We start from the raw sequence: 12,477 nt of genomic DNA on the forward strand, positions 1-12,477 counted from the left end.
AAATTGAAACAAATCAGCCACTGGAGGGGTGATATTTTTCAAGGGCTTAAACAAAGTGCAACTCAACATTCTGGACAACTTTGCCTTTAGAAGCACTGCTGTCGATCAAATTGTTTGTTAAATGGTTGAGAAGATGTCAAAAACCTACTTTCGCTAACTAGTCCTAGGTTTTTCGCTGGAAAAAAACACTGCAGTACAATTCTCTGGACTCTCTAGTTTAATAATAATCAAAAAAAGTTTAAATTTGCTCTTTGGGAAGCTATAATGTGGTCGTTTAGAAAAGAGGCCTGTCCGAATTTACCCAAAATCCTACAGGAAAACTCAAAACTTCACAAAATTTGTTGAGCACATGTGCCAGGTGATTCTAAACAAGCATGCAAAGTTTTAAGGAGATCAGACCACAGCTGGCACTATAACAGTTACAAAACATAATATTTTTATGGTAAATTACCTGTATTTGCGAAAAAAGGCTTAAATCGCTTGAACCCCGGTAATCGCTGCTTGCAGCTATATACATACATATATATATATATATATATATATATATATATATATATATATATATATATATAATTTTTTTTTTTTTTTTTTTTTTTTTTGATTTTGCTAAAGTTAAGAGAACATTCCATTGGATTGTTTTACAAACATTATGGAAATGTTTCTCTTTAATGTTTTCTAAACATTCTGAAACAAGTTGTTAATTTATTTAAAAACTGGTAAGAAAAAACATTCTGGAATCCATGTAAAATGTTTTAATGTTGCCACTAGAGCATTCGAACGAACATTCTATTAATGTTACTGTTAGGAACTTTGCAAGAACCTTGTCAGATCATTCAGAGGATGTTCTCTGTTAGCTGGCTGTGACTCATCTGAGTCAGTTTTGTTTTAAAAGAAACAACAATGATACAGGAGTTCTCAGCTGTGTCTCAATGAGTTTGCCCTCTGGTCATGTGATCTGTTAGAGGGGTGTGATGTAGTATATTGCTCTGTTCTGAGGGGTGTGTGTGTTTCTCTGGGCCCCTTTTTTCTTGTTTCCTTGGTCACACTGACAGACACACATTCTCACTATGGCGGCCTCAGAGACGTGCAACACCATTCCTGAATCTCCTGAACATCCTGTACCAGAGTCCTGTGATGGACCACAACTGGACCAGAACCAAGAGCAGACCTTGGAAACCCAGAGCAAGAAAAAGGAGGAAGACGATGAGGACGAGGAAGATGATGGATCTGAATTTCAAGACCAGGAACCTTCAGACCCTGAGTGTGTAGAGGAGAGATTCCGGATTGACCGGAAGAAGCTAGAGCTCATGCTGTATGGTAAGCGTTTGATCGATGACAGTAATATATGAGTTTTCTGTAGAATTATTCTAGAAGCTTCATTACTCTGTTTTTCTGTGCATGCAAATGAAGCCCATTTAGAAAGCCACCTGTCCTAATGTCGCTCTGAATGCTGTGAGATGTGATGTCAAGCGTTAGATGGATGTGGCCCGTTTGTGTGGTGGTTCTGCTGTGATGAACAGGTTTAATGGTCTGTTATCATGAGCTGTCCAGGAAGATTCTGGAGTTGAGTCGAGTTTAACCGCCTGCGATTCATCAACATGAGCTGGAGTTGACATTCAAATCCCTCAGAGATGAGAGCGAGTGACAGATTGAGCTTGTCAGAGAGGAGAGCGGCAAAATGCGGATGTGTTTGAGTCGATTTTCTTCCTCAATTAGACTTAATGGGGTTCAAATTCTAGTTAACTTTAAGATCAACAACTGGTGTTCAGTTGTCCTGCATCTTCTCATCTCCTCGATGCTTTTTTGACCTGCTGATTTGACTCTTGTTCTTCCTTCAGTGTGCATTTGTAGTACTTTATCACCTGTTTCAGGGCAAAAATGGTGCCTGTGATCATTTAACAAACACAATTTGAAGAATTGTTGTGTCTGGATCTCACACTCTGATTCTTGCTTTGGTCGTCTGTGTTTCTCAGTGTTTGTTCTGTAGTTGCTCATTGTGTCTATAGTTCACTGTGTTTGCTTCTTTCACTGGAGGGTGAATTAGTTTTGCGTCAGCATCGTTTGCTCTGACATAACTTTCGCTGTTTGACGGCGTTTCTCAGAAGCAAGTTTGGGTCTTTTTCTTTTACACACACACACACACACACACACACACACACACACACACACACACACACACACACACACACACACACACACACACACACACACACACACACACACACACACAAATGCGGGTTGTTCAGTCATTCTTGCTTGCAGAGCTGTGTAACCCATAGCGATGAGCAGTAGTTAATGAAAAAAGGGATGTTCACCCTAACCCTGTAAATGTCACTCTGGGGCAAATGTGTTTAGCTTTACCACCCCCTCACACACAAACACACACTACTATCCATGTTTTATGGATTCATTCCATAGATGTATTAACTGTATTTTCTGTCCTTTTACCCTAAACCTATGTCTCTCACACAACTTTCTGTTGTTAGATTTTGAAAAAAACTTTTTTTTCTATGCTTTGTACACTTGTTGGGGACATTTGGTCCAGGACAAACACACACTGCCTTTGTATGTTTGAACTTTTTGTGTTGTGTAGTTTCTTTAGAGAGTTATCACATTGACACAGAGTTAAACTATCCACACTGTACACACACTGTAACTTTATTTCTTTATTTCAGTAAGATTTACAATACCAGTCAAAAGTTTTTGAACAGTAATATTTTAAATTTTTTTTTAAAGAAGTCTTTTCTGCTCACCAAGTCGGCATTTATTTGATCCAATATACAGTAAAAACAGTAAAATTGTGAAATATTTTTACTATTTAAAATGACTGTTTTCTATTTTAATATATATTATAAAATGTGACCAAAGCTGAATTTTTAGCATCATTACTTCAGTAATGATTTTCTGCTCAAAAAACATTTATTATTATTATGACTCCAAGCTTTTGAATTTTATAGTGTGTAATGTTACAAAAGCTTTTTATTTCAGATAAATGCTGATCTTTGGATCTTTCTATCCATCAAAGAATGCTGAAAATAAATACTCAACAGTTTTAAATATAATGATAATAATAATAATTGTTTTTTTAATAATTGAACTGCAAATCAGTATATTAAAAGATTTCTGAAGGATCAAGTGACACTGAAAACTGGAGTAAAATTTTACTGTTACTTTGGATCAAATAAATGCAGGCTTTGTGAGCAAAAGAAACCTCTTTAAAAAACATTTAAAAATATTACTGTTTAAATACTTTTGACTGGTAGTGTACATTTTTGGCCAAGCATATAAAGTATCATGTAGCGTATATATTCTCTACGTATGTTTTAGAAATAGACAATGTGAAAACAGAGCAAAATATGCTGTTATGAATGCAGAATATACAATATAATTGTATCCATTTTAACAATTTCTAAACCGTTTTAACAAATACACATGCAGTTATTTAAGTACTATTTACATTGTTTGTAAAGAGGATTGTGTGTGTGTGTGTGTGTGTGTGTGTGTGTGTATTTGTCTGCGTATAGTGTACTTTTTTTTCTATAATGTCTATTGTGTAAACAGAGCACAATATAAACAGAATATGGTTTTATAAATGCAAAATATGCAATATAATGTATTATTTAAATTTCATTTCATATCCATTTTCTATAATGTATAGTTACATATATTTTATAAAATATGAAATATTTTGTTATATTTTTATCATCATATTTAAATATAAAATATGGTGTATACATTTTCTCTCTATCTTTAGGCCCTGCAGAAGGTTCTGGACTGTCAGGCGAGGAGTTCTTTGAGAAAGTAAGAAATAAACAAATAATATTAACCAGTGTTGCTTTATTATCATTGATATCTTATTTTCTCTCTCTCTCTCTCTCTCTCTCTCTCTCTCTCTCTCTCTCTCTCTCTCTCTCTCTCTCTCTCTCTCTCTATATATATATATATATATATATTCTTTTAAGTTTGAGTAATTTTATGGCATTTTTATTAGTTATTGGTTTATAAGTTGTTGTTTTTTTACTTTTTTTGTTAATGTCTATGTAGTTTTTGAAAATACATTTTCATTTCACTTATAGTTTTAGTAATTTTGTTACTTCAAGTTAAACTCACTTTGCCAGCTAACTGTAATCAAGTTTATTTATTTATTTATTTATTTATTTATTTTAACTTCAGATATTGAATTTTTTTTTTAATAGTTTAAATTCTAGTTAACTATAGAGAGGAATAAATAAATATGACAAAACAAATTTAATTAACTATTTTTTTTTTTTTTCGGGTTTGGTTTAGTCGATTGTTGTTATCATAAACTAAAAGTAAAACCATTTTTTTTAAGTATGCTAATTTAAATAAAATAAGCTTTTACCAAGATAAAAAATTATTTAATTTAGTTGACAAAGCAAAATGTATTTATTTTTAATTTTTTTTTAAATATAGTCTTCCTATTTATTTATTATTATTATTGTTATTATTATTATTATTATTATTATTATTATTATTATTATTATTATTATTATTATTATTATTATTATTATTATAGTTAGTTTGAGTTGTTTTAGGACTCAGGTTCAGCTAAACAAAAAATAAGAAATGTTGCTATGGCAGCTAACTGAAATAACTTTTTAATATTTTATTTTATTACAGTTAATGTTTATTTAAAGTAATGAAAATGTGTTTTGTGGTTTTACTTTTGGTTAACTATAATAAGCCTGTTATATCTTTAATATTTTATCTTTAATCAGTTCCTAATATAAGCCACATTCACATTTTCATACTTCAAGGGATAGTTTACCTAAAAATGAAAATGTTGTCATTAATTGCTCACCCTCATGTTGTTTCAAACCCATACAACCTTCGTTTATCTTCAGAGCACAAATGAAGATATTTTTGATGAAATCTAAGAGCTTTCTGACCCTCCATAGACAGCAACACAACTAACACGTTCAAGGTCCAGAAAGGTAGTATTGGACATTGTTAAAAATAGTTCATGTGACATCAGTGGTTCAACCGTAATGTTATGAAGCTATAAGAGTACTTTCTGTGTGCAAAGAAAACAAAAGTAACAACTTTATTCAACAATTTATTCTATTTGTATCATTGTTCTTAATAACTTTTTGGGCCTTGAACGTATCAGTTGTGTTGCTGTCTATGCAGGGTCAGAAAGGATTTCATCAAAAATATCTTAATTTGTGTTCTGAAGATGAACAAAGGTCTTACAGGTTTGGAACGACATGAGGGTGAGGAATTACTGACAGAATTTTCCTTTTTGAGTGAACTATCCCTTTAAACGTTCATAATCCTGTTAAAGCAGCTGTCATCTGCAGACATCAACAGACGTGTGTGTGTTTTGAGATCTGCTGGTGTCTCAGTATGAAGATCATATGCTGGTGCGGTGCAGTTTTCTGGTCTTTTCTTAATTGAAGAGAAAGAAGAAAGTCACTGAAGTGATTGTCCCAAACACACAGACCAGATTTGCTGTTATGAAGGCAAAACTAGGAGCTTTGAGATGCTAATGAGCCATTGTCTCTGTTGAATGGAGGATGTGAAGATGCAAATTGGCTGTCTTTTGAGCTCAAGTTTCTCTTCCTCACACACTCATTGTCTCAGGTGATGAGAGAAACACACACGCAGGTGAAATGGCCGTCAAAGCTGAAGATTGGTGCCAAATCAAAGAAAGGTGAGTGCTGTCATACTCCTGTCATCATTTACTCACTCTCATGTTGGTACAAACATAAAAAGAGATGTTTAGTTGAATGTCCAAGCTGCTGTTTTACATAAAATGACCAAAAAGTAACAAAGCACCATAAAGGTGTTGTAAAACTAGTCAGTGTGAACCATGCACTATTGCTATTGCATTTGCCATTGTTGACATCTGACCTGACACAATACATTTTCATGCACCATGTCTGAATACGGGTCCATTTTAGTTTTCATGCAAAAGCAACATTTGTTACATAATTGTTCTAAAAAGTAAGATAAATATGACATAAAAAAAAAAAAAAACCTTGACTCGTAAATTTATTTATTTACTACAAATGCAAAATGTTCTCTTGTTATCATAAACTAAATCTAAAACTTTTAAAAACATTTGTTATTTGAAATCAAAATTAATAAAAACTAAACAGAAATGTTTGGGGAAAGCTTTATTTATTTATTTATTTATTTATTTTAACTTCAGATATTGGAAAGTTTTGAATAGTTTACATTTTACTTAACTGTAAAAACCCTGGTTAGATAAATATGACAAAACAATTTCATTCATTCATTCATTCATTTAAACTTCAGATTTTGCAAATGTTTTGAACAGTTTATAGTTAACAGCTATTAGTTTACAGTTATTAGTTAACTATGCAAACCCCGGTTAGATAAATATGACAAAACTATTTTATTTATTTATTTATTTTAACTTCAGATATTGGAAATGATTGAATAGTTTAAATTTCAGTTAACTAAAAAAACCTGGTTAGATAAATATAACAAAACAATTGTAATTCATTCATTCATTCATTTATTCATTCATTCAATAAACTTCAGATATTGGAAATGTTTTGAATAATGTATAGTTTGTTAACTATAAAAACCATGGTTAGATAAATATTACAAAAGAGCATTTTTTTTTTTATATTTAATTAAAAAAAAAATTCTGAAAAATGTTACTTTTTTTACGGTTTGGGTAAGTCCATTGTTATTATCATATACCAGAAGTAAAACTATTTTATAAAGTATGCTAATTTAAATAAAATACGTTTTTAATTTAAATTGTATTTTATTAAGTTTATAGTATATTTTAAGTTAGTTGCCACAGCAAAATTTCAAATTTTAATTTTGTTTAATTTGAAGTACTATAATCTCTAAAAAAAAATAAAACTGAAATAAGCATATAAAAAAGATGCATTAAAAAATAAAATAAATATAAAAAAAGACAAAAACGCAAAAGAAATCACAATAAAATGGAAGTGAAATAAAATATTAAAATGTATTTTATTTTACATTTAATTTTAATATTATTTTTAAAAAGTTTCCTTTTATTCTATTTTAGTTGGTAGTGATGCAAAAACTTTAAATATGCAGATAAGGATTAAGAGAAAAGCAACTCTAAATTAGCACTATTTACTTTAACAAATGTCTTCATAAGTGTAATAACATGCACTGATGAATTGCTCACAATTATGTCACAGGAAAAATTATTATTTTCATAATCTGTTGAGATGGTAATGCATTTGTGTGTTGTCAAAATGCATTGTGATGATTTGTGTGTTTCTCTCCAGATCCTCATGTGAAAGTGGAGGGAAAGAGAGCAAACGTTCTGGAGGCCAAACGCCAGATTTTGGAGCTTCTAGAGACTAAGGTGAGATCTGAGCTCCTTTGATTTGTCTGTTTATCTGTTCTGTGAAGATCTCACAGCAGCCCACCTGTGCACAGGTGAATAAAGTCACGCTGAAGATGGACGTCACGCACACAGAGCACTCTCATGTGATCGGGAAAGGAGGCGGGAACATTAAGAAGGTCATGGAGGACACTTCCTGTCACATTCACTTCCCCGATTCCAACCGCAACAACAGTGCAGGAGAAAAGAGCAACCAGGTAATTCGTTCCCTGCTATTAATATAAGATACTGCTGGACACACTGCATACTACATGTTTCATTTGAATTTTATTTGAGTATATAAGTAAGTGAGTAAACATGTACCTGCAGGTATCAATCGCTGGGCCGGTTCAGGGGGTGGAGTCTGCCAGGAGACAGATCCGGGTCAGTGACTCATAATCATTCATATTCATTATATTCAAATATTCATATGTGACCCTGGATCGCAAAAGTAGCACGGGTATATTTGTAGCAGTAGCCAACAATACATTGTATGGGTCAAAATATTGATTTTAGATATTAAATATATCTAAAGTTTATTTTTGATTAGTAAAAGCACTTCATTTGAACAACTTTAAAGATGATTTTCTCAATATTTAGAATTTTTTGCATATTTTCAAATAGTTTGTATCTCAGCCAAATATTGTCATCATAACAAACCATACATCAATGGAAAGACAATTTATTCAAATCTCAATTTCCAAAAATTGACCCTTATAACTGGTTTTGTGGTCCAGGGTCACATATTTAGATTCAATTGTGTTTTTGTTTTCTAAAGCATGTATTGGTTATGTTTCACCCCAGAATTGTTTTTTATGGGGTGAAATGTGTAAAATATAAACCATTTTTATGTTTAATTATTACAATAATACATACACATTCAATTAGAATTAGTTATATTAATTTATTAACTCGGTAGATATAGTATTATAGTTTTTATTATTAGTAAATATTTTAGTGATTTCAAGTGTTTTTGTCATTTTCATCTGTTATTGCTTGTGTGTGTTTTTTAAATATTTACATAGTTTTAGTTTGATTTATTTTAGCACTTCAACTTAAAAGAGAAGTATTTATTTCAATGTTTGTTTTATTTAAGTATTTTTTTTTAGCAATTTTTAAGTAATTTTCATTTTTAATGTGTTTATTGCTTTATCTGTTTTAGTTTGTTTAGTTTGATTTATTTTAGCACTTCAGCTTAAAAGAGAAATGATTTATATTTTATTTTCATGTTTATTTCCATGTTTGTTTTATTTAAGTAATTTTTATTTATATTTTTATATATTTATTTACTTGTAATATGTCTATAGTTTTATCTGTTTTAGTTTGTTTAGTTTGATTTATTTTAGCACTTCAGCTTAAAAGAGAAATGTTTTATATTTTATTTTCATGTTTATTTCCATGTTTGTTTTATTTAAGTAATTTTTATTTATATTTTTATATATTTATTTACTTGTAATATGTCTATAGTTTTATCTGTTTTAGTTTGTTTAGTTTGATTTATTTTAGCACTTCAGCTTAAAGAGAAATATTTTATAATTTATTTTATTTTCATGTTTATTTCAATATTTGTATTATTTAAGGCGTTTTTATTTTTATTATTAATATGTCTAATGTTTTATCTGTTTTAGTAATTTTATTTTATTTAGTTAATTAAATATTATTTTAATAATTATTTATTACTTTGATCATTTTATTTCTTTTTTACAGTTGTCACTTTAATTGTAGTAAATATTTTTTTGATTTTGTTGAATGTTTTTGTCATTTTGCACTTCAACTAAAACAGAAGTAATTTATATTTTATTTTATTTGGATGATTATTACATTCATTTTATTTAAGTAATTGTATCCGTTCATTCATTCATTTTTAAATATATTGATATTTAGATTTAAAAAAGTATTTTTACATTATGGTATTAAAAACTTGTACTACAGTAATGAAAATATAATGAGAATCACCATTATAATTAATTCTGCCCTCCAAAGGCAAAGAGCAGTAACTACACATTTGCTCTAAATTGACTTAATGCTTAAAATGGACTTTGTGACAACTGTTTTGCCTTGTGGCAAAGTCTCCTGGATCAATTTTGTCGTGTTTCCTGCACTTTGCCTTTGGAGGGCAGTATTATATAATAACTTATAACCATTAATAATTATAATAATTTAGGCTATTAACTTACTTAAACTGTAATATTATTTTCATGGTAATTTAACACATTTTTAAATATCAAATATAATAAAATATATACAATATTAAATCATAATATTGATTACATATTTATATATTAAAAAATACTTTTTATAGAAACATTTACACATGATGCCAGCCTTGAAACAACACACAGCACTACACAATTTTTCTACAAGTTTGATTGCAACACATAATCATTACTATTAGTGTTCATCATCTGTTTTTGATAACACCATTACTGTTTTTAATATTTATACCATATGTACATCGATTTAACATACAGTAGTCACCACTAATAAGCTACTAAATATATTGTAATAGCCTACTTTTTTTTTGTACAGCTGCTTTGCAACGATTTGTATTGTGAAAAGCGCTATACAAATGAACTTGAATTGAATTGAATTGAATTGAATGATGGTAGTATTTGTTAGGCTACTTTTAATTTCTTTTCTATAGTAATGAAATTATAATGAGAATCACCATTAAGATTATAAAATGGTTATCATTCTAATATATATTGACTATATGACTTTATATCATATGTTTAGAAATATGTGTTTTATGGGTGTGTGCATGTAAATTTGTTGTGACCCTCAGGACCTGCAGCCCCTGGTGCTGACCTTTGACCTCCCTGTGACCCTTGCTGGTGGGGTGGTGTGTGATACGAGCTCGCCGGTGATTCAGCACATTGCTCAGGCATTTGGAGTAAGCATCAGTTTCAGGACGCAGCCCAAACTCTACTGCAGCACCTGCAGCGTGAGAGGAACGCAGGGAAATGCTGTTTCCGTCAAGGTGACGCTCGCCTTCACGTACGACACAGACACACTGCGCCACACGCAGCGCCATTAACTGACGCTTAACCTCTGCAGAAAGCCACCTGCGTCCTGATGGAGCTGCTGCTGGGCGCAGAGGCGCTGGCCGGGGTGACGGGGGTGATGGTGAGCACACAGCTGGACGTGACCTCCCAGCAGCACCTGTTCCTATTGGGTCAGAACGGAGCAAACTTCCTGACCGTCATGCATCAGACGCACACACAGATCATCCTGCCTGACCTCAGCGCTCCGCAACACACACCTTCACTGCTGATCCAGGGCACGGCCGACGGAGTGTGTGTCGCTCGACAGCAGCTCATGGTACAGACCTGTTTGTGTGTGTGTTGTGCTCTGTTTGGGGAAATAATGGTTACAACAATTGAGATTAAAGTACTATAATAGTTTTTATTTTGATAATTATTTTTTACTTTTCTAATGAATTATTTTACAAAAAGTTAGACTAAATAAAAATTACAAATGTTGCTTTGACAACTAACTGTAATAATACATAAAAAATACAAAAATAAACTCAGAATTTAAATCTAAATGCAAATGTTCCTTTTTTATGGTTTGGTTGGTCCAGTGTTGTTATAAACTAAACTAGAACTTTTCAAAATAGATGAGAAAAGAATAGGAAAAAAAAAAGCTAATTTAAATAAAATAAACTTAATTGAAATAAAAGAAAGTAAAACTAACTTGAATTTAATTTAGTTTCATTTGGGTTAATTTGAAGTGCTAAAATGACTACAAATAGGAAAAAAAGGAAAGAAAGAAATATATTACAAACAGACAATTCATATAAAAAAGCACAAACTAGGGGCATTCACACTAAAATAAACTTTAACTGAAATACAATTTAAAAACACACACATTTTGAGTTAGTTGACAAGGACATTTTTTAGATTTTTGTTGAGATTAAGTACTATAAACTAACTATGAAAGCTAATAGAAATACATTGTACAATGATTTATAATTAAATAAATAAATAAAACATTTTTCTAGTTTTTGTTAAGTTTAAGTACTAACATTGCTAAAACTCAAATGAAAAAACTATAAAAGCTAAATATACATATATACATTATATAAATAAATAAATAAATAATCGTTGCAAAGTAAAGTTTTCTCATTTTTGTTTAGTTTAAGCACTAACATTACAAAAACTGAAATAAAAATAAAAAACTATAAAAGCTAAGTAGAAATATATTTAAAAAATATTTAAAAAATAAATAAATAAAAATCAAATTTTTGTTTAGTTTAAGTAGTAACATTATAAAAAAAACTGTAACTACAAAAATAAATAGACATATATAAAGTATTAATAATAAATAAGTAAATAAAAAGGCAAAAAAAATAAGTTAGCTGACAAGGAAATTTTTCATGTTTTTGTTGAGTTTAAGTAATACACTAACTATAAAAGCTAAATCGATGTTAATTTTTTAATGATTTAAAAATTATTTAAAAACAAACAAATAAATAAATAAACAGGAGAAAAATCCGTTAGTTGCCCAGGAATTTTTTTCAAATTTTTGTTTAGTTAAAGTAGTAACAGTATAAAAAACTATAACTATAAAAAACTAATTAGACATATACAGTACAGACCAAAAGTTTGGACACACCTTCTCATTCAAATGAATGAGAAAGTGTGTCCAAACGTTTGGTCTGTACTGTAGATATGAATTCAACTGAAAAAACTTGTGAAAAAATATCTTTCAGGTGGTCAAATAGCAAATAGTGGAGCTCTGCAGCCACCTACTGGTAAAAGTTAGTTTTTTACTTTTAAAACTGGATTTTCCAAAAGATGGGCAAAAATCTTACACTAAACCATGTGAAATTATCCATGTTATCCCCATGAATTAAAGTTAGAAATGTGGGTCTTTTATAAAGTGAATTTTACATAAAAAAGCAGTTTTTGTATAAAAACCCATTTAAAAAAAATATTTATTTATTAATTTATATATATTTAAAAAATATCACTTACCCTGTGAAAACTGCACAAATGTAGAGTAAAAACTCTAATAAACAGAAAAATATACAGTACAGACCAAAAGTTTGAACACACCTTCTCATTCATTTGAATGAGAAGGTGTGTCCAAACTTTTGGTCTGTACTGTAT

At 30.2% G+C, this 12,477-nt stretch overlaps 1 protein-coding gene across 1 annotated transcript in view; it reads left to right on the forward strand.

Moving 5' to 3' along the window:
- The window catches only part of bicc2 (bicaudal C homolog 2), a 30,866-nt gene that overhangs the window by 1,216 nt on the left and 17,173 nt on the right, over positions 1 to 12,477 (forward strand). The window contains 9 exon segments of the mRNA XM_073820148.1: positions 978 to 1,059; positions 1,061 to 1,317; positions 3,755 to 3,801; positions 5,605 to 5,674; positions 7,266 to 7,345; positions 7,420 to 7,581; positions 7,694 to 7,747; positions 10,149 to 10,343; positions 10,421 to 10,684. Of these exon segments, the coding sequence (XP_073676249.1) occupies positions 978 to 1,059; positions 1,061 to 1,317; positions 3,755 to 3,801; positions 5,605 to 5,674; positions 7,266 to 7,345; positions 7,420 to 7,581; positions 7,694 to 7,747; positions 10,149 to 10,343; positions 10,421 to 10,684 (1,211 nt within the window).

This window comes from Garra rufa, chromosome 16 (genome assembly GCF_049309525.1).
Source record: "Garra rufa chromosome 16, GarRuf1.0, whole genome shotgun sequence".
Lineage (NCBI taxonomy): Eukaryota > Metazoa > Chordata > Actinopteri > Cypriniformes > Cyprinidae > Garra > Garra rufa.